The sequence below is a fragment of the Rissa tridactyla genome, chromosome 4 (genome assembly GCF_028500815.1).
Source record: "Rissa tridactyla isolate bRisTri1 chromosome 4, bRisTri1.patW.cur.20221130, whole genome shotgun sequence".
Taxonomy (NCBI): Eukaryota; Metazoa; Chordata; class Aves; order Charadriiformes; family Laridae; genus Rissa; species Rissa tridactyla.
In genome coordinates this window covers 63209574-63232528 of record NC_071469.1, presented here as the reverse complement: position 1 = coordinate 63232528, position 22955 = coordinate 63209574, and the positions used below count along the sequence as shown (strand labels likewise).

Genomic DNA, 22955 nt, shown 5'->3' with positions numbered 1-22955 from the left:
CAGAGGAGGGGGCCTGGTTTAGTGCAGGAGTACCCCATGAATTCTGGTGTAACGTGGAAATTCCCGACCCCTGGAGAGCATTCGCCAACCTTCTGAGAAAACAGCACCACAAACAGGTGTTTTTGTGGAGTAAAGGTGACAAGGCCCCTGTGTGCTGCTGCTGCGTCCCCGTTTTGGGCGGTGAAACCCGGCATTTCGGCTCCTCGCTGAGGGAAGAGAGCAGGAGGGCGCCGCAGCCCCCTCCCGACACCTCAGGCGCCTGCTGTCGCCGCTCGGCGGGCCGGCCGGCACGGGAGGGAGCTGCCGGACTCCCCACCGCGCCGGGGGCCCGGCCCTGCGCTGCTGCCGCCCGTCCGGCCGCGGGCACCGCCGCGGACTCTGCTTGCGCCGGGGTCGCGCCGCGCTCTGACCGGCTCGGCTCGGCCCGGCCAGGCCCTGCCCGCCGCCTTCGGCCCGGCTGCCAGCGGCTGCGCACGCCTCTCCCCTTCCTCCTCCTCCTCCTCCTCCTCCACCACCTCCTCCTCTCGGCCGCTGCCCCTGGCAGGGATGGAGGCCATCGAAGAGCTGGAGCTCAAACCCTGCACCTCCTCCCTCTACCTGCGTCCTTTCCGCCTCTGTTACCGGCAGGTGAGTGGGGCCAGCGGCTCGCCCCTTGGCGCCCGCCCAGCCCCTTCCCTCACGGCCGGGCCCTCCCGTCCCGTCCCCCCGCCCCTTCCCTCCGCCGCGGCCGGGCGGCGGGGCCTCTGTCCCCTCATCGCGGCGCAGAGAGGCAGGAGGCCGAAGGAGAAGGGCCGGCCGACCCGCCGGCCTCTCTGGTGTCCTGTCACCCCCTCCCCGCCTCCGCCATTTTGGGACACGGGCGATGTCGCCGGAGGAGCCTGCGCCTCAGCCTCATGGCGCCCTCCCGCCCCGCACCGCCCGGGACCGCCCCTCAGGCGGTTGCTCTGCGCCTGCCCGCCCGCCGCAGCCTTCCTTGGCCGGCGGGGAAGGTGGGGTTCAAGGCGGACAGTGGAGGTAGCTCGAAAGACAGGTGCCTGTGGAGGGCACTGCCTCGCGGTGTGCCACCAACTCCAGCACCTTCATGTCCCGCTACCTCAGCGGGGTTTGGAGCTGTCTCCTTATCCCCATTCTTTTTTTTGGGGGTTCGCCTTTGAGCAGGGCACGTCTTGATTTGGGCCTTGCTTTGGTGCAGAGTTGGTAGATGGAGCCCGTTGTTGCTGGCCAGCCCTCAGCGTGGCACGTTTTTACTTACGTCGGCAAGCTAATGCCGCTGCTCTGTCAGCCTCAGCGCTGGCAAGTGTGAAGCAGGGAAGGAAATCCCTTTCCTTATCATGTTTGTATCAACGTGAGTCACCTCGCACAGGATGCCTGAGAACTGGTACCTCCAACAGTGGCGGGAAAGGAAAGTGGCTTCTCACAGCATAAAGTGCTGCCTGTTCCTTTTCTGCGAGCGAGGTCATGCACAAACCCTGTTGTTTCTATGGCTGACAATGTGGCATTGGCTGGTCCAGGGTGAGCTTTTACTCAGGTTGGAGGAGTGGAAGTGGAAATGCGGAAGAATTTAGGCAGCCCTAGAAATGCATGCTGCAGACCACATCTTTATTCCTTCTTTGCTTTGCTTCTAAACACATCGGTTGGAAAGGCAGAAGAGGGAATGTATATGGAGGAGGTGTGTTTAAGTCCAACAGTGAGATAAGATACAGAAAAGGAAAAACAAGGGTTGATAGCTTGCATCAAAGCAGATGAACTGATTTTTTTACCTTTTTTAAAGACATTTGGTACATGATTTTCCTAAAGAAATCTCTCTTCTTATTGGTTGGGATAAGTAAAACATTTTGATTTGTGAACAGCTGAAAGCTTTATACTGAATTATTTCTTTTTAGGTATGAGAAGAAAACCTGAAGAACATTCTTTCATGTTCTGAATTTTTGCTGGCTTAGTTTATGAGGGAGAAATCTTTCTTCTTAATTTCATTTTTATTTCTGAGTCATGCGCTATTTACATGAAAAATAGGATTTAATTAAAATGTACAAAACAGTATTACAAAATTACATTTAATTGAATACAAGTGCCTTCAATGTGATGAGTACAGTAAAGAAGAAATAAGGATGCGTTTGGTCACGTGCTGTGATTTGACAAAGGCCAGCATTGCCCCCAAAAGAAGTAGATTTGCCCTTTCTTCACAACTTGCTGCTTCCTCTCTTGCACAAGTGTTTGTGCAGCAACACAGTGAGCTGTATCAAGGGATCTGGTCCAGGTCAAACCTAATCTGGCCAAATAAAGAAGTTAGTTTTAACCTAAACAAGGTCTCTGATTCAATTCAAATGCTTATGCTGGCAGACAGGAGGTGGTAACGTGGTGGTTAGGGAAGAGCATTTGGGGGCTGGTTGAGGGCAGAGATTGCTTCTCTTGGCCACAGCACTGTCTTAAAATGAACATGAAAGCGTAGTTTATATGGCATCTGTACAGAAGCTGGCTTGTGTCCAGCCTACTGAGAGCATAAGCTCAATGAGTGCACAACTGTCTGCACGTGACCTGGGAGACAGGCCCTACGTTTATTAAAAACACATTTTGCATTTAAAAACTGACTTACTAACCAGAGGAAATGCTAAATATTTTTAGTCATTTGACTAATTCTTTCAAAGGCATTTAGGCCTGCTGAAAACCCCATTAAATACCTAAACAGTAAAGTGTCTTAAATCTAAGGGAGGTAGGTGCCTGATCTGCCTAAGAATTTTTGAAAATTCCACCACTCGTCTAAAACTGAAAATGACTTCTGAAATCTAGCCCTTGATCTTAATGGTTTTATGCTGAGTAGATCTTCTCCTTGTCCAACATTTTTTATTCATTAGCTGAAAAAAGGAAAGAAACTTTTCTTCTTCTAATTTGTGCTTTATCTTAGAGTAAAATTAAAACTACCACTTTTCTGTGCAAACAGGAAATTGAAAGAATTTTTACATACATGTGATTTTAAGATTATTTCTAGGCATTCATGAACACATGTTACAGCATTGGTTTGTAGACATTTCATCATGAATGTGTATGTTACAGCATTGATTCTAAGACATTTCATGTAAAAATTATACTACTTGTGTGGAGGTAATTTTGATCCCATCACTATGGCTAAACCAGTTAAGTTTTCAACAAGTACACATAAATTTAGATATAGGTGATTTATATCACAGTTTACCCTGCAAGTCTGGTTTTATCCATTCCACCTGCAGCCCACTGAGCTGAAAAACACACTTAGTCTATCAGGTTTGCAGACCACCAGAAATCCTCAAGACATCAGAAAGGGATCCTGGAGGGGGGTGAAATCTAAACAAAATGCTGAGGAAATACTGTTGTAGACCCACACAGGTTACACATCTGAAGAAGGTTGTGGTCACACCTGATCAAGAGTGGAGCCAGAGACTTGGGTGGTTGTCTACCTGTTCGTTGCAGGCACTTAACAGATTCAGAATTGTAGCCCCAAAGATCGGATTAGTGTTTTGGCCAGCTGAGTATTTTCCTTGGGTATGTTACTATCATGTTAGGCAAAACTCCAGCAGCATCTTTCTAGGTTTGTACTCAAGTCCTAAGTTCCCCTTGTTCCAAGAGCTTGACTTGTCCTTTGGATTGGACCTGTTGCATTTGGTTACATAGAGAAATACTATTCCAAAATATCATGAGAAAAAAATGTAGGTTTCTGGCTATTTAATTGTAGTAAGGATTGTTGTAATTTTTAGGACTTCCTGAAGTTACAGCAATTTATGCCCACGGTGGATCTGCTCTTCTAATAGAGGGTCTTGAGATCTTTTTGTATGAGGTCTTTCATTTTTCTCTTCCTCTGCCCATCCATCTTGTTTTAAATAAAAGTCATGAGCGCTGCATATTTATTATTTATATTCTTATAAAGTGTAAAAGTAAGTGTACGCCCTTCTGGAAGAATTTTAGGCTTTGAACCATGTGAATGGAGGCAGCTTGGTGTTAGGCATCCAAGTTTTGGGGAGTAGCCTGGCTCTCCAGACAAATCACTGTACCAACCACTTTCTAACTCATTTGTTCTGTCTTTGTAAGTGCAAAGGCAGAAATGGAAGTGCAGCAAAGGAGTCATGGAATTGGGCAAGCTGCAGGCAGATTTGGTTAGGGCCAATGTGGAGGGGTAAGGTACAGTTTAAAACTATGGTCTTCAAACTAGACACTGAACAGCTCCTCAAAGTGGACCTCACTTTTCTACTTGTGATTTTCAGCTGTCAGCCCTTTCCTCAAGATGAGGCTGTCAGTCAAGTGAGCCATGTTATTTTAAGTGGGGTGGCCTGAGGGTAATAGATGGACAAAGTACCTCATATAGCCTGATGAATATCCTCTTCGTTTTGTCAGTAGGAATCCTGTTTATGTATTTTTTTTCTGCTTAATTCTGAAAGAAGAGAATTCATTTATCTCACATTCAGGATGGCATCTGGCTAGTTTAAATGTGTGCTTGCCCTCAAAGTGCAAATTGATCTATTGTCTAAAGAGTTTTGGTTTTTTTTTTTAAACATATATCACCTCCTGAAGAATTGGCTTCTTTACTAGAACTCCATGGTAAGTCTCTTTTCACTTTTTCCTATTGAAGTTTTTCTGCTTTTCATAAATAATTTATTCAAGAGACCAGAGGGATGGCTAATGAGAGATTAACTCAATGCCCAAGGGCTGGGGCATTTCCCTGGGATGTGGTAGAGTCAGGCTGCAAGATCTTGCTTCAATTAATATTGCTTCCCACATCACAGGAGAGTGTGCTCACTGCTGGGAAACACATTTGTGTGTAAATCCTCAGCTCTCTTTTGTGTATGTTAGCCAGCCACTGGCCTATATATTAGACAAAAAAAATACCAAGTTTAAGAATTGTACTGAGACTAAGTCATGAAGCAGACTCCAAGTAGTAACAGTGGAATGGAGTTGTTGGGTTTGGGGCAGCATTAAGTATCCAAATGGGAATCTGGATTCAACATAGTCTTCTTAATCAGCACCTGCACAGGGATTTCAGTGGTTCTGCATGTTGGATTTGGACCCTAACACAGCATTTTGACAGACAGTGGTCTGGTGAATCTTGCTGTAGTAACTTAAGAAGTTACTGCCTGCAATTGTTTGTTCCTGTGCTAGCGGTTATTACCCTCCAAGAATCAGCAGAAAGGAAAGTAGTTTTGCTCCAGCTCTTACTCCGCTGTTCGAGTTCAAACCCACCTCCATCAGTCCTTGAAGCTAAATTACTGAGCTTTGCACAGGGCTAAGTGTAGTGCCTTTGCATATTTTTGGTGACCTCTGTGCTGGGGACAGTATGCTTCAAGGAGAGGCAGAGCATCAGCTGTGGGGAAGCATCTAGCCAGGGGAATAATATCTTGAACCGTTACAGACACTTTTGCCCAGAGCTCACATATCAAAGCCTTTGTGGATCTAGACCAGACTCCTATAGCTTTGTTTTTGAAGGTTGTTCTGGCAAGGGAGCTCTTGCCACTGTTTCCTCGCATTGTATAAACATACACGTGCATTCTGCCCAGGAACTTTTAGAAGTTTGCTACTAGACTAATATCAACTGTCAGTAATTTTCCCAGAATGTATGTAAGTGAGTTTGTATTTCAAATCTGTGGGATGGCGAATGGGCACCTGTTCCAGTGATGCAGGATAAAGCTCAAAAACTCCATGCATATCTATGGAACCATACAGTCAGTAGGGGTAAATTGGAACTTTTTTTGTGAACTTCACGTTCCTTCCACACTTCAGAGTAGTCCAGTGCCTGAGCATCACATTTCCTCTATTGATTTAATGTATAGAATCATTCATTTTGAAGTTAAACATGAAAAATGCTCCCTTTGATTTCATTTTAATGCATAATGTTTACATGCAGTGTTAAGGGAATTCAGTTTTAATCTCTGAGTTTTACAGCCGTTCTACAGTAATTTTCAACACTATTGTAGATTTTAACACATCATGAATTTTTATAATGGTTGGAAAATGTACTTCAGCAATAGTGCACAATTCATCATGAAGAAGGAATTTGTTATTTCTAATCTTAGATTTGCTGCTTTGCTTTCTTTTGTGACCGTGAGCAGCCACTCTGTTTCTGTGCCTTACAATTTAACTGTCTTGGAGATGTAATGAAGATTAAAACCCTGATTCTATGTATACATGGAGAGAGAAGTGAGGCCTGTATCATTGATGTAATGAAAACTTTGAAGATGAAAAAAGCAAAGTGGTGCAGTGTTACAATAATATTAATAATCTGATTTTACATTCAGAATTTTTTTTTATATGGTAATAGCAAAATGAATGTGCCCAGCTGCCTGAAATATTCTCTGGAACTTCCGTCTGCTTTTTTATAAACATAAAACATTCTTTTCTATTTTGACAGTTAAAAACGATGCTGTTGAGGGAGTAAACAGATTTTTAAGTTACCTGTTCAAACAAGTAAGTCTTCTGTTGAATCTTCAAAAGGCTCCAGTAGTAGGAAATATGCTACCAAGTAATACATTTACTTGCAGTTCAATTTTTCAATGAAGAAGTGCAATAAAAGGAGATGCCATTTTCGCTGCAAAATTTGTCTCATTTTCTTCAGCTTGTCACGTCTGTTATGTCAGTATATAGTATTAATCTTAAATGCAAACATACCGCTTCTAGCTCAGGAAGTCTCAGAACTGCAAATTGCAGGAGACTGAGAGTACTTTAACAATATATTCTTCCTTAGGCATCTTGGCTTCTGTTAGAGACAGATTTTTGATCTGACTGCTCCTGTGTTAACCGGGAATTATGGTTGAAGTGCAGTATAATTCTTTTATATGGGTGAAAGAAAAGAAACGTGAAGTTTTTGCAACAACAGCATTAGGGAGTTAAGTACCAAGGGAACATAATTTTCTTTGAGAGAAACTGTGTTCTTTGCAATTAGAGCACAGGTATAAGAAAAGAAATGAAGGAATCTCGGTGTATCTGCTTCTGGCTCTGACATACACTTTGAATTAAACTCTGGAAATGTGTACAAGTTATTTTTGTAGGAGACAATTATGAATTACTAAAGGGGGAAATGAGAAGAATTAGTTAATAAAAGTAGTAGTTGAAAAGAACACTAGTACTTGTTTTTATGTCAGTGAATATTATTTTGTATTCATCTTAATTTCTTTATCCAGCAGGCTTTGACAAGTGAATGTAGGGTTCTTTGAAGTAAATACATGAAAAGTAGTTGGCAGTGACAAAACTTCACATTTTTAGGTCAGTCATACTATGATTTAACAAACTTACGACAGCAAATGTCGCTTATTGGAAAGGGTAAGGCTCTGTCAAACATCTTTTGTAGCATCCTTGCACAGGGCTGAACTGTGTCTACACTTGCATAAATGAACATTAAGATCTCATTTAATGTCATCAATAGCTAGACTACTTGGGTTACTGTGCAATAGCTATGAAGTTAAGACTGACTATTAGGAGGAGGTATGTAAGTTGTAGTTAGTTTAACGCAGTATTTTCAAGTTCTGATATGTAGCTCACTGAGGGTCATTGGATAACTTGTAGGTCATCCACCTGAGTCGACGAAGAAAAGCAGATCAATTATCAGCAGATTTTAATGTGCTACCAAAGTCTGCAGCTTCACTGGAAGATGTTTCCAGGTCCGCAGATGAAGAGGCTGCAAACCATTGGCTTTGACAATACCACTCCAGTACCTTCATCTGCAAGGGCTTGTCTACACAGGACTTTCCTGATTAACTCCATGTCTCATTCTACAACAAAGAGTCTCATTCTGTTTACGTTAAACCATTTTCAAAGTACGATTGCACTTTGAATTCTTACCCTACCTTAATCCATGTTAACTTTTCAGTGCATGCCCTAAGGGAGCAGTAAACTAAACTGAATGACTGTGTCCACATAGGGGTTTAATGGAGTTTAACTACCAGAACTCAAGTTCATCAAGGTACTTATTTCAGATTCATTTTCTTGATGTCCTGGTATAGACAAGCCCTAAGAATGAAAGTGGTTTAGTTCTAAGTGAATGAACCATGTTATAAAATCCATCACTGAGATCTTACTATATTTTCTGTGTGTGTGAAATACAACTACTGCAGGGTATAAAGTAGGCTTTTGTGACTTGTGTGGTACCGTGTCTTTTGTAGTAATTGCAGTTAGATCTGAAAAATAAAACAGTGTTCATGTTCTTCTAGAACTGAGTGCTGTATTTGTTTTTCAATTTAGATCAAAATACATATGTTTGCTTAAATAGCAGAAACTTCTTTTTCCCAGTACAAAAAAATCTGTCAGCTGAATCATACTTTCAGCTATGACATTATGTGTATTTGGTATGTTTTAAAGCAGATGAACATTGTAACATTTTAAGTGTTTACAGCAAATCTGACTGTTACGGAAATTAGACATTTTCTGTAAATGGGAATATTCTTTAAAATGTCTGGTTTTGATGGTCTATATGGGATGAAACTATACTTCATTATATTTCTGAAAATACAAGTGTATTTTAAATAACAATTTTACCTCAACTGCTGCCTATTTTAAAATACATTTGTATTTTCAACTGTAACTCATAAAGGTTCATCTCCCATGCTTTGAAAACTCTACACAAGTTGTTGTTGCATAAATAAGCATGTTTTACACAGCAGGCACATAAAGCTAACTGCTCCTCTGACTTGCATTCAGATTAATTATTCTTCATAATTTTTAATGAAAACAAGGTAAAGAATTTGCTTTTTGGTAGTGTCCTTGAGACATTGATCAAAATCTTGTTAATACAGTAACGCTAAAGTTTACTGAAGTTTAAACAAAGTAAAGCTCAGTTTCTCCTAGTGGTCAGCTCATGTCACACTAAAGCCCCGATCAGTGATCAAAACAGCATTAATTACTTGTTTCACGTTGCGGTTGCTGTGTCAAAATCCTTTAAATACCTCTTGGAGCTGAGAGGGAATCTTACGGCCTGTGACAGAGCAGCTGGTCTGGACATGGGCTGATGCCCCAGTTGACAGGTTGTTGGATTAGAAAGAATATCAAAGGCAGTGAGTAAGATTAGGGATAAGTGAACATCTGACAGCAGTTTGCAGCAGGGGAGAACAGATGATAAACAATGGGAGCGGGGTGCGTGGGGGGGTGAGAGGTGAGAAGGCCATGGGAAAAGTGTGGCGGCAATCACTAAAGCTCCAGGTTGCTGAGCCTCCTGAATAGAACAGGAAATGGGATTTGCTGGGACAGATGTGCTGAGCAGTGATGAATACATTATAGGGAAATGAGGCTAAACTCCTAAAGGTGAGAGATGTTCTTTCTCTGGAAATAGAAAATACGGGGGGAAAAAAAGTTTACCCTCCTGGCGAAGTAAGCATTACGACTTGAAAATTAATACAGAAAGAAATAATGATAATGGTAATTTTAATTAAATGGTTATTCTGCAGTAGCATTCATGGCAAACTCTAGGTCATGTACTTCTGGCATACAGTCTTACAGTGCTATTACATATAGAGTATTGCAAGTATTTATTTTAAACCTAAAATTGAACAAATGGTAGAATAGTTTGGATGATGGAACAGCCTGAATGGAGGCTCTGACTGGATAATGCTCAGATACATATTCTCTATTTGGCATGTATTATATAGCACTCACATAACATATGTTTGATCCTGCCACCGTTAAAAGAGAGTTGTACTGAGTGATCTTGTGAGGTCCTTCCAGCCTTACATTTTTTCAATTCTGTAAAGTGATTGTATGCTGGTAGAAAATTAAACATAACTGTTCCTGTTCCTTAGGATATTGTTTCTATAATTCTCAGACTTCTTTAGTTTATATTCTTGATGGATCCCTTTCCAACATTTACGATATAATTTTCTCAGAAAGCCAACAGAAACTTTTTGTGTGGTTACTGATAGGACTGTATGTCAGTTCACTAACTTGGAATTTCTTCTATGGTTTTTGTTGTTTTATTTTTATTTTATTTTTTAAAGAAAATCTCATTTTAAAAATCTCACATTAACATTTTAATAGTGTATTACTTTAGCAGAAGGGGGAGATGTAGAAAGTATGCTGACGTTGCTCTGAGAAAGTATCAGTAAGATTTATTCTCAGACATCTAGAAGTTTATTCCACAGTGTGTTCTCCCAGTTTGTTTTACAAATATAAGCTTGTTAAAATAAAGTTGAAACACAACCTGTGAGAGTCACTAACTGGAAAACATAAAGCTCAATGGTGTAAGGACAAGAGGTGACTTGGCTGTAATGGGAATGCCAGCCATCTGTCTTTTCTGACCTCAAATCTCTCGCATGTGCTGCCCCTGTCCTCAAGATGAGGAGACATGTACCTGGCCTACTTCAGTCCCTGTTTGCTCCCAGCCATGTGTATTGTGACTGTAGCTCTGGTTTTTAAAATAACAAGGGATTGTAACAAGTATCTGGGATGAATAGGTATGTTCCATATCCCTGCTTCATGGAAGTAGCTCTTCATGTTGTAGAAATACCACGTGTGGTATTTTGATCATAGTGGCATCACTTCAATACAGCAACTGAATAGTCTGTGGAGCTCTGCAGTTCCAGAAGTTCCGCAATATTAGTGATCAACAAAGATTGTACTTCAAATGGCCATAATAATAAAAAAAGAAAATGGTGGTGAGCACAGCAAAACATAGATAAAAAAGTATGCTTTACTAATTCCAGTCAGCATAAGTACTATCCTAATAGTTCTGTATTCCATAAAACTTTGATTTCTACATTTGCATGAAACTATAACTGAAGAACTTAACATTTCTTATGGAAAGTTCCCATTTTGGAGAGCGGTTGGAGATTATTTGCAGTTGGCTTGCATAGTTCTTTAGTTTATATCCCAAGATTTAAACTGTTTACAGGATCACTGCCATTATGAAGGTTTCATAAATACTGCAGTAAAACACAGAACTGTATATAAATCACTAATCAATTAATCACTAATTAATTCAATTAATTGAATGACAGCTGTATATGACTTTTAAGCACCAGGTACGTTTCGCTGTACCAGTGTGCTCTTCAGAATAGATGACGGGTTAGAAGATGTTTCGAAGTTATTTTTTTAATCTTTCTGTGTACTACTTTTTCCCAGCGGGAAGATATGAGGAGATGACCACCACTAGGCGAATCAGGTTTCAGTCGAGTCTATCAAAATTGAGAGGTAAAAATGAAATTAAGAAAATAGCAAAACCTGGAGCTAGTTGCATCTGTCACTTTGAACTGATTTTTGGGGGGGTGGGGAGACAGGAGAGGATGAAAAGCCCTGAGGATCTTTGTGAGGAGGGTCTGTGAGAAAGTCTTAGGAGAAAAATCTAAAGATTGTTACTAAGCCTTGGCTTCTATTAGCCCCCTGCTGCTGTTCTTCATCAAGTTGTTTTAAAGGCTTTCAAAGCAAGTGAGTGGAAAATGGTTTCTCTGGAACTTTAAGGAGACTGAACTGAAAACTGTCATTGCTTTATAAGTAGAACACATCAAAGATTGATGGAAGAATTGCTTGTTAAACACATTGTAGATTTTAATTAAAAAAAATGGGAGATATCATAAAAGAGACATCAGATCATCATAACTACCTAAAGGTGAAAGTTTAATGGCTTGTCATCTGCTCAGGAACCTGTGTTAAGTATCTCTTTCATAGCTTTTGTGACCCTCTGTGTGTGTGCATGTGTGCAAGATTTTATTTTCTTTTCCCAAGACATTTTTTTTTTTTCCTAATGTACAGGAGAAGTACACAGGCACAAAAACGTAGGTGGTGGTTACTGTGCTTTTTAATTTTCTTTCCCCTGCATTTAGGGATGCCGCCTTCTGATATTTTTAACTACCTAGTGCTTCAAATTCTGAAATGTATTTCTTAAATATTTTTCTTTGTGTTGCAGTGTATAAGATATGTTCTGTGTGTTCAGTGTGTACAAAGTGCATTAATGTATCATCTAGTAATTCCATGAGTGTTTCTTCTGCAACCTGGTCCTCTCACTTTCCTCTCCTCTCCCCACCTTCTTTTCCCTTCACAGTCTTCCCAGACAGTAAATAGTGTGTTTTTTAGAGTTGTGTAGTAGATGTAATTAAAAAAAAAGTGAAAAAAAAAAAAGCATGCATAGTAAACACTACTTCCACTGAGACTTTGAGCTTCATTCTTTACACCAAAATGCTTGTTCTGATATGTCATGCTGCATATGATCAAGGTGCATGTTTGGTAAGCAGATACAAACAGTTGTTTTAAAAGACTAGAATTCCTCAGCAAGCTGATAAATCACACCGTGCATTATTCACTCTCTTAAGATTTCAGAAATGTTCAATGTTGTAGTTTCAGTTTTAATTCATGAGCTCTTTCTGGAGTTAAACAGCTACATCTATGCATGATTCTGACCCTAGATCTGATTCTTAATGTAGAAAATTGTTTTTCCCAAGAGCCTAATATGTGATTATGTGATGACTGCAATTACTGGATTTTCTGCACAATATGCTTAGAAAAGGTATATACCATCAAAAAGCATAACTTTATGTGAGTGATTCTGTAAGATTTTCATGATGTGCAAGATCACTTAAATTAGGAGTAGCGATATTGACTATGCAATCAACTACATAGAATTTGATAACTTGGTGTTACTGTTTTAAGGATTCTTGTCAATGATATTTGTCATTTTAACCGATGTTTTAATTAGCTATAATAGTTATTTGTGAACTTGGAAGGGATGTAGAATTTTGTTTTGATGCATAAAAATGTTCTAGACTAGAAATGGTTCTGGCCAGACACTAAGATGCTTAGCATGTATTTTTATAAACTTTTGAAATTCCAACCTTGCTGAATAAAATGATATTTTTGCTCCCCTCATTGGTGAGGTCAGGTCTTCACTTGCATTTCTTCTATTTAATCCTAGTGTAGGCAAAGTCTAAAGCAATTTGACTAACAGATTTTTTTTACGTAGAAAGTAAGGTGATGGGAGTTGCAGCAGTTCAGTGCTTTTTGACCAGAAATTACATGTTCTGGCAAACTGAACTGCAAGTCAAGATGTGAAAAAAATAGGGGAAACAGGTAAAGTTGTATATTGAGTAGAACATTGTAAATAATTAAAAAAATTATTTAGGATATGAACCTTTACAGCTCTTGTCTATATTCTTATCTTGAACTGATGAAATAAGCTACCAATGTTGGCTTCATTCAATTTTGTTTTGGCTTTAAGACCTACTTTTGTTATTATTTGGCCACGTAGGTTTGTTGAGCTTTTGAAGCAGCAGGATTAGAAGAAAAGTTGGTTATCATATCTTTGGGCAAATCTGTTTTAGAATTTCATATGTACGTCTCCTCTGTTTTCAGCATTGTTTACATTCCGACGCTTTAAAATATTGGGCATAGGTAGGCAGTTTCTGGCTTACTTTGCCTGCAAGGCTTGTGTTACTCTTTAGAGTGACATTCCCATAGCACTGCAGTTTGTACGGCCTTAAATTTGATCTGTAACTCATCTGATTTGTGCTGCTCAGATAGGTTAAAGAATAACGTGAGATTATTGGCTTCCAATTCAGTGAAACCAGTCAGTAATCATTAGTACAGAAATGACTACAATAGGATTTTATGGGGTAGTTCCTTCAAATTTGAAACCTGATTGTTTCCCCTGTTGTTTCTGTAAAACATCCTTTTTTCTCATCGAGGAGAGATGGTTGACCTGTCAGTCTGGAGAACCCTGTTTCCTTTTATCTCATTACTTTCTCTTTGATCTGTCTAGGAGTTAAAACCTCTTGGCAGAACTCTCACAAGACTCAAGGGAACATATGAGCCTCCCTAGAGCATTATGGTACACACCATAGAGAAAGATTAATTTGTAAAAGTAATAATATAAATGTCAAGATTTAAGTGTAAGAATTATGTTGGGGGGGTGGGAGGGAGTAGAGATTTAATCACACCCAGGGGCTGAAAAAAGATAGTCAGGGAAACTATTTCACTAAACGGAAAAACTGTTGGAATATTTGCTTTTGAAGTATTTCTCAAAAAAACCCAGATGAATGCCAGTTGGCATTGTCTTCCCTCCCCTCTGTCTGTACATTCTTCTGCAGCCCTTACGATAGAGCGGTGGCATGCCTTCCAGTACTGCATTAAGTGGGATGACAAACCACACCTAACAGTTGTGCCTTGGGGAGAGGATGAAAGAGAAAAGAAACAACCTTCTGCAGTGCTATGTTTTGTATACTTTTTGGTCAGAAAAGTGCGTCTTGCTCTTGCAAGAGAAGGTGTGTAATTGTCTGTAGTACTTGTGGAAGTTACTTCTTCATTCTCAGACCAGCCCTGCTGAATCTGTGGAGTGAATCTGTGACCTTCATTCTTTGTCTAAGATTTTAGGCTGTTCTCCGTATGCTGGGTTCATGCCATTGCATGCTCAGGATAAAGTCTTAGAGCTTAAGGTGCGTTGGTATTCTGTTGAAGGAGCCAACAGAAATGGCAAAAAATAGTTTTAACATGCTCATGGTATTCAGTACTGCTGAGGAGACATGCTGAAAATCCCGGGACCTTGTATAGGAGAACACTTGCAGTAAGCGGTAGCCTGGAGTTCCTGTGAGACATGGTGTGCAGGAGGTGTCGTTCCCTGCTTTTGCTTCACCATGGAAACACCACAGTGCTGCACCTGGCTTTGCTCCCAACTTTGTTGAAACTTAGGATCTCCCAAGTGCTGCTTGCTAACCTTGTTCAATCTTGTTAATGCTGGTTCTTGGTTGGCATTTACTAGGCTGGTGTGTGATGCAAGGTGTACAGTTCATTGGCTGTATTGTTCCTGTATTGATTTGACTTTGGTTATCAAAAATATTTTGTCCTTCATAAGTTATAAATAAATGAATAGATTTGTTAATTACTTTTTAAAATCATACTTAGGTGACCATGCAATTGCTTTACAGGGCCATTTGTGAAACCAAATAACTTTGAAGTTATACATGACGGATTGCTTTCTGTGTTTGTTTGGTTGGTTTTTTTGTGATACAACAGTCTATACACAGACTTTTTCTTACCAGTGTTCTGCTTCAGGTGACACAATTGGTAGTTTTTGTTTCTGAAATTAGACCAGTGTTCATCAACTGCATAGTTTTTGAGTGCAGCTTTATTATCTATCCAAAAATGGAGCAGTCCAGTACTGTGGTAGAAGAGGGATAGGTTTTTTTGTTCTGCTGGCTCTTTGTCAACCAGAGAAGATTTTAATCAGACCCTGTATAAGTTGCAGTGGAATTTGTTAGAATGACTAAAGAGTTAATGAGAAATACTAGGCAATTGATGGTAGTGATTAGCATTTGGCTGAAATACCAGTGGCAACTTAAACTGTGGTTTTATGGTGTTGTCAGTGTTGTTTTCCTGAATGGCATAGTGAAATTAATGATGAAAGGACAGTTTCTTTCCTTCCTCTTCTGGATGAGGGTCATGACCTAGGGTAGCAAAGAAGAAGAAATTATGCTTGTAGGCGTAGTGGTTGCCCTGGGACTGATGATTTTAAGGTTCCTTTTCTCCTTCTACTTGCTATACTTGTGTTTTCTTCTCTCCCTGCTGTGTCTGCAGAGACGAGGTGAGATCCCTAAATCCTGGCAAAGTCAGTGGGGTGAATGTCTCTCTGAGTCAGAGATTCTACTTGAGGTTATCTTCAGCAGTCCCAAATTCTTTGGCGTGCTATAGCAGTAAGTGGTCAGGGGAATCACGAGTTGTGGGAATGAGATTTGGACCAAAGCAGTGTTTGTCCAGTATGTAATATTTGGAGTCTTCTTCCTAAGGTGTTGAAAGGATATTTTGACTAATGAGCTCACAGGATGAGTATGGGAAGGAGTTCAAGAATATCAAGTGAGATTTCTCATCTACTGTGGGGTCTCGGACTCGCAATGGGTACTTTATATTGAATCTCACTCTGTCTTGAAACAGCTACTACAGACATAATTGATCTATGCATGTTATGATGAGTGCAGAATTATTTCCCCAGCCTGTCATTAAATATCGCTAGTCTGAAATTTCACAGGACCTTTATCTCGGTAACTCTGGTCAAAAGAAGTAGCTGCTGATGGGCCAGAAAAGATTGAAACAGGTTTTCTGGAGATGTTTTTCATTCCTTTGGTCTCTTTAAAATTTTAAAGTTTATTTATCTTATAGTTAGCTGTGCCTCAGTAAAATTTAGCAGTTTGGAAAATGTTGCCTTTAGTGACTTAGGAGTGTAAGTGCCATTTTCCAAAGAATCTGGAGGAATCAGGAATTCTCAGTGAATTTCACTAAGGCTCCATCAGGTAGCAGAGTAGAGATGGTTTTGTAACCTTAGGACAAATATTGCAGTTTAAATCCCACCACAGAATATGACACTATTCAGTAAAGGTGTTTCTGCTATTTGCTTGAAATGACAGTGGTTCAGAGTAAAGTCTAAATTCAGATCTTCCATATTTCCAGTGAGTGCCTTCAGATTTAAGGTTATTGAATGCTACAAAGCGCTTTCTAGAATTTTGTCTTTTGGAGTTGTTCATGAATTATTATAAATTGGAAGGGGGATATGAAGCCATGGCTCTTGCTCCCCAGATTAGTTTATTACTGAACTACAAATGACGTTTTTTTATTTGTTTCTAACTCAATGAATATGTAACAATTCGTACAAATAAGGAAAACTCCAGAAAAAGAAATGAAACATAGAACACCTAGGAGTTCTCAGCAGCTCTCCAGTTGAGGTATTTCCCTGGCTTTTAATCTCTGAGCTGGAACAAGCAGATGTGTCTCCTGGATCTATGTTTCTCAGCCTCTTAAGTTGTCTAGGGAATTTTATTTTTCATTTCCCTTAACGTTCACTCAATGTCTAATGTGTAGAATAAACTAAAAAACAAATAAAACCATGCTCCTTTTCCACAAGGATGTGCTTCTAATGTTAGTATCACTTTGCTTGTCCTGATGCAGAATTCAGAAGACAAAACGTTACAATTTCTGATCACAGTTCACCTGAGTGCCTCACACTGAGACAACCCAGTTGTCTCAATTGCTTCTAGCTTCTGATCTTCTTCGAAGGTGTATTAATCCCATTGAACCTCATCAAGTCTGGTATGTCCTTAATTATCTGGCAGATCAGAATTGTAGAATGTGAGACATGAAATTACAGGTACAGTTGTCCCTTCTTTTGTGTGGCACATACCTTTATGTAGTGGCAACATGATTGACAATGGAGAAGCTTTTTTGTGCTGAGTTACTTTAGTCACCAGGTGACATCTTTAGTGTCGTTCAGTGTGTGGTTGCAGAAATGTTTATTCGGTTTGCACACAGAAGACTGTGCAGAAAGCAGGGAAAGGGAAGGTGGTACTATTTTGATGGAATTGCTGATTGAGGTCAGATCAAGCAGAAAGTATGGCAAAAGAAATCTTAGTGTTTTAAATTTCCCAAGTTTTTGACCCTTTGATAGTAATTTTGCAAATAAATAGTTCTGGCAAATTGAGATTTTTTTCTTTAACAATAACAGAAAAATACAGAGAAAAGATTACAAAAAAATGGCCTTTGCTGTGCAGTTTTCAGCAAGTCTGGATATATGTGGTTGTATGAGATGTATAATAAATCTGTTCAAAAAGCACAGTACTTATTTAGAGAAAAGTATTTTGCTGTCACATCAGCTGAATGCACGGTTTGCAAATGATACTCTCTGTTAAATCATCTTTCCTTATTAGGAATATATTCTTTAACTATGTCCAGTCAAAGTTTCAGATTTCATGTTTTACTGTAACTTTGTGGAAAAAGTAGTGTTAGTGATTTTGTAAATATGGAAAGTGTATATTCCTTTTATCCCTGCAAAATAAGGAAGTTTGTCACAGGCTTCAAAGGGAAAACACACTTCAGTGAAAATGGGAAAATACATGATGCAAAATTTAATAATACGAGAGGAATTTAAGTAAAACACAGAGCAGTTGAATACTTGCTTTAAATTTTGTCATTTGTGTACTTTTCAGTCTAGAGTCTGAAAAGTCTATGTTAGCAATTGGTTCCTTTCAACAGAATTGGAGTTAGCTTAGTACTAGGAAAACCCCATCTGTATCTCAACTTACAACCTTAAATTATATGCTGACCTGGCAGTAAAATGATGTGAGAAAAGCCATAAATTTGACCTTTGCGCATATCGTGTTTCTTAATGCAAGCATTATATCCTTATTCTTTGTAGTATGGATTTCAATATGCTGTTATGTATTTGCCTTGGAATAAAGTATGTTTGATGTGTATATGCAGTTGTTCTCAATAATAATGTATATTAAAAACAGAAAAACAAGGAAAGAAAGGAGATTTGACTTAATTTAGTGTACTTATATATGCTTAATTCTCATGTTTTATAAATTTCATTCAAAGGTAAGTGATCTTACTGATAGCTGAATGCCAAGCTAAACTGCAACAACTCCATTGTTGAAAAGTACACACAAAAAACAAACTGTGACCTGAAAAGTAAACTTCCAGAGGATTATACAAGAAAGTTTACTTACACATCAAGTATCTTAGTTGTAATTGTTCTGGCAGTTGATGTACATAAAATGAACAAAGTGGCTTGGCCCAGTATTGCATTAACAGTTGAATAAATTAATGCGTTCTCCACTGTTTATTTTACCTCCTAAAGTGTGAAAAAATTGCACCTTTGAACAGTAAACTCTATTGCCATAACCATCTGTTTGCATTTTCATCACAAACTCCTACCAGAATAACCCTCACTTTGAAGAGAAAATTGATATGGGTTGTAAAAATTACAGTCTATGACCTGAAGTTTTGTGTTTCTTGAGGTATCCCCTGGTGTGGTCTCCGCTGGCATACATTATGATATCTTCAAGAAGTACCTTTATGTCTTCCAGCTAATTTCAGATAAGAAGTCAGGTCCATACCTCAAAGAGTTTGCTGTCACATAGAGCTGAGCGCCTCGGTCTCTTGTTCAAGATCCTTAAACATGAAATGGGTGTAGTGGAGACCACAGCCCTAAACAGAACTGCTGTGTCAGCTGGAGATGGCATGTTGTCTTTAGTGTATAGGAGGGCTTGTCCCCATGAACTATGCTAGCATAGTCTTACTTATGAAATTGTTAATATTGTCAATTAAAACCAATTAGCAGCAGTAGTGTTTGTGCTTCATCTAGAATGTTCATTTTTAATATTGTTGAAAAGTCATCAGTTTGTGTATTTTTGGTGCAGATTCCACAATGGCACTAAAACCAGTCATTTCTAACTGAAACATTTGAGTACAGGTAAGCTAAAAACTGCAAAACAACACTATTTGTAATCATGATGCTTTTAAAATAAACATTCTGGATAGTTTAGTAATGAAATCTTACAAGCTTTGTTTAAAAAACAAACATCCCCCCCCTTCCTCTTGAGCTTAAACAGTGGCTTGTTTAAAAAACAGTAAAATTCCATAACACTTAAAACTCTTTTGAAGTAGTTCTTCAACATCAGCAAGTAATTCTGCAAATTGCTTTTGAAGATGAGACTTCATTTACTCCAGCGTGTGCAGTCTGATGGAGTGGATTAGTGGGTGTGGACTGAAATTGTAATGTAGGCTTTTTTGTGTGCATGTGTCTTTCTCTAAAACACTCCTTATCAGATACATCTCTATCCTCTTGGAATAATTTTGAATAGAGCAAGGCTGTTCTGTGTAATAGGCATTGATGAAAACTTGGTATGTATATAGTGGTATTACATTCAAGTTAATGACTAAAAATCAAATTTTTCATCAGGTTTTATAGTAGAGCTTTTTTTTTGAATTATTATTATTATTATCAGATCAGTTCCCAGAACGAGCTTGCTGCGTGGTTACACAAATGTCAATGATGGGGTAGGGGTAGAGCAGAGATGTGCAGCTGGGTAGGAAAAGGGGCAGCCTGCGTTTCGATTGACTTCCACTGGTACGGGACTGCACCCTGGGACTCAGTGAATTTAATAACCACACTTTGCATTTAAATTAGTAGTTGTGTTACAGGATAGCCAAGCATAAGGCAGTTCCCTAATACCGATGTATACATTCAAAAGGAAAAAAAGAGGGCTGGGCACTCAACTAATGCAAATTAGAATGATTTTATTGATTTTATTAGTTTTTTGAATTGAGTTGCATGGTTTTATGCCAGCTCCTTTCATTTTGAAAGATAGGTGATACTTTCTATGAAATCTGTAATTATATAAAAAGAAGACAGCTTTTCCCTGCTTATCACAAATCAAACCTTTAAAGTAGACAAAAAAACCTGTGAGGTTATTATTTCAAACAGATTTCGTATGCAAAATAGTCTGTTCAGGACAGGGTTTTTCTTTTAGATGAAAAAGTTGAATATTAATTGTCCTTGAATTTTTTGACTGTTTCTTTGCACTGTTTTTTTGTGGATGAAGAAGATTTTTAGATACAGCATGGAAGCTCTCTAGCTTCTATAGACAAAAGTCCACACCACTAATTTATTAATCCAATAAAAATATTCAACAGGAAGCAATGAAACTTAAAGTGTATGGAACAGGTATTTTATTTCATTCTTATTTGGAAAACTTCACAAGTCCAAACTTGCTTTAGCTGTCTTTCTCTGTTTGATTTCGGTTCTTCATACAGGTTTCCAAGCGTCATGTTGACTACTAATGCTTTATTTCTTAAACACATCCCAAACTATGGATTTTTGGGAGTCAAAGCTGGTGGTTTTTTTTTTTTAATTTTTTTACATGATTTTTGTATGTGGTGTAGTGTTGAAAATACTATGAAAATATTCAGACAGTGCAAGGTCACTAATTGTATGATAGGAAAAGTGAAAAGCATAAAGTATTCAGTCTTGAGTCTGGCCTGGAAGTAGAGCTTCTGTGGGCACATCATTGCGGACACTGGAAACATTATGTATTGATTATATATAACAAAGAGTTATAGCATTAATAATTCAGCTGGCAAGAAATGGTTCATATATTAGATTATAAATCCTCATATATTTCCACTGAAAACTGCTACAGATGTGACATCAGATTCCATTAAGCTGAAAGAAGAAATGTAACCAGGAAATCTCAACTGATAGGAGCACTTCTTCTGTAGCAGATGGAGAAAGAAACGGAAAGGTTCGTTTATAGAGGGATGAGGGCTTATCCAGTATCTCCTGTCTTGCCAGGTTTAGCACGGGGGAGGTCCACCCTGTTTAGCCCAAGAACTGTGGCTCAGGCAGAAGCAGCAGCTAATGCACACCTTCAGGGCATATTTTCCCATTGTAGTAGCATATATTTTATAAACCAAAAAAGCAATGAATTACTGAGTTGCTTTTATTGCAAATTTACATTGTGGCAGCTTTTATTGGTCATAAAAAGGTGAATATGACTGAAAAGCATTAAGCTAAGACCACTTAAGGAAATAAAAGTGGCAGGAGGCTGCAGGAGCTGACTGCGCTAGTGCCGATTTTTGTCTGTCTTCAGGAGTCAGTCACTTGATTCCCCAGGCGTGCCGCTCATCTGGATTAACCTGACGAAAACCCATCTAATGAAGTGACAAGCTTGGTGTTCTCTTACCATGCGGTTCTGGGCAACAAGTAGACACCTCAACGAGAGAATGCATAGTGAATTTCCAGACAGAGGCATTGCTGTGCACGTTGGTATTAAACTGTGTAGATAAATTTATCGAAGATTAGTTGAATGTGAAAATGACTGTAATAGAAAAGCAAGTTTTACACGTTTTTAAAGAAAAAAATACCCTCATACCTTTAAAAAAATTCTTTGAGAACAGAAAAAAGCAAAATCTGTTTATTCCTGTAGGGAGTTTTATGCTCTGTTACACGTAAATCATTAAACAGAGACCGCACACTTGCTTGGCTTTGCTGACTCTGGTTTAAGACCGTTATTTGCCAATTAATTCTCCTATGTATTTTTCTTTACCTATAGTGTTATTATTTTATTGGATGAAGAATGGTCGTAATCCCTTTGCATTAAGGACAGTAACTGCTTTTGTGTCTTAGGAGCGTGGAAACAGTAAATGGAACAGTGAGGACAGAGTTATTTTTATGTTATAATTGCTTTGACTTCTTGAGTTGTGGGTTTTGGTGGGGGTTTTTTTGGTTTTTTTTTTCACGAACATGGAACATTTAGTTCTTGGATGACTGCTTTAAACCCAGTCCAACTGGTAGAGGCTAGGGGATCATGACTGTTGTTTGCCATTTTAACCCTCATAACTTGTGCATGTAGCTTATCTATACCATAATGTATTTGTATTTTTTCCTTAACTGCCTCTGTTTGTTTACACCAACTTTTGTCTGGGCTCTAACTGAATTGTAAGATCATTGAACAGGAACTGTTCCCACTACATATGTTCAGTGCCTATCACAATGGGTCGCCAAACGTCGTGTTGTCTCTCCTGTAATGTAAACAGTAAGAAGTTAATCATTGTCACGAACAGATTTTTTTTTTTTTCTTTTAGTGGCATATGTGAAGTTAGTTTGCTTATTTTGGACATAGGTCTCCAACATTTTAAGCCATGTGCCTGCTTGGCTTGTTACCAGTCTCCTCAAAAATCTGTAATACAAAGTATGAGCCATGTGTACTGAGGTGGTTTTGGTGTGACTTTACAGCTCTTGGCAACTTTGGATTTGTCTGTCCCAGCAGAATTTTTCTGTGGATAAATGTGGGAGATGACATAGGGCAGCCGCTTTTAAAATTATAAAATACTTAAATAAGGCAAATAAGATAGGAGAAGCTTTAAGCAGCTTTTGGGTAAGTATCATTTCTGCTTCAGTCACGTGTTGTCTGCCCAGAGCTCATGACAAGAAGTCATTTAAATCGGTGCAAATCCAACAAAAATTTTGATTTGCTGCATGGTCTGAACTCCCAACAGAGTAACTACAGGAAATCTGTTACTGTAAACCTGAGTGTTGAGGATTTATTTTAGACACCCTTGTGTGATGTTGTGAAATAACTATTACATAGAGTTAAAGGAAGCATTTAAAGAGGTTTTGTGAGTGTTCTTGCCCCTGTTACACTAAAATGTTTTCAGTTTACTCTTCAGAATAAAACTTTTAATAAAATCTAAGAAGTGTA

At 39.0% G+C, this 22955-nt stretch overlaps 1 protein-coding gene across 1 annotated transcript in view; it reads left to right on the top strand.

Moving 5' to 3' along the window:
* The first annotated feature begins 348 nt into the window (after nucleotides 1–348).
* NUDT14 (nudix hydrolase 14) overlaps nucleotides 349–22955 on the top strand; it is a 61559-nt gene continuing 38952 nt past the window's right edge. The window contains exon 1 of the mRNA XM_054200375.1: nucleotides 349–627. Coding sequence (XP_054056350.1) covers nucleotides 547–627 — 81 coding nt within the window. The 5' untranslated portion in view covers nucleotides 349–546. The remainder of the gene's footprint in view (nucleotides 628–22955) is intronic.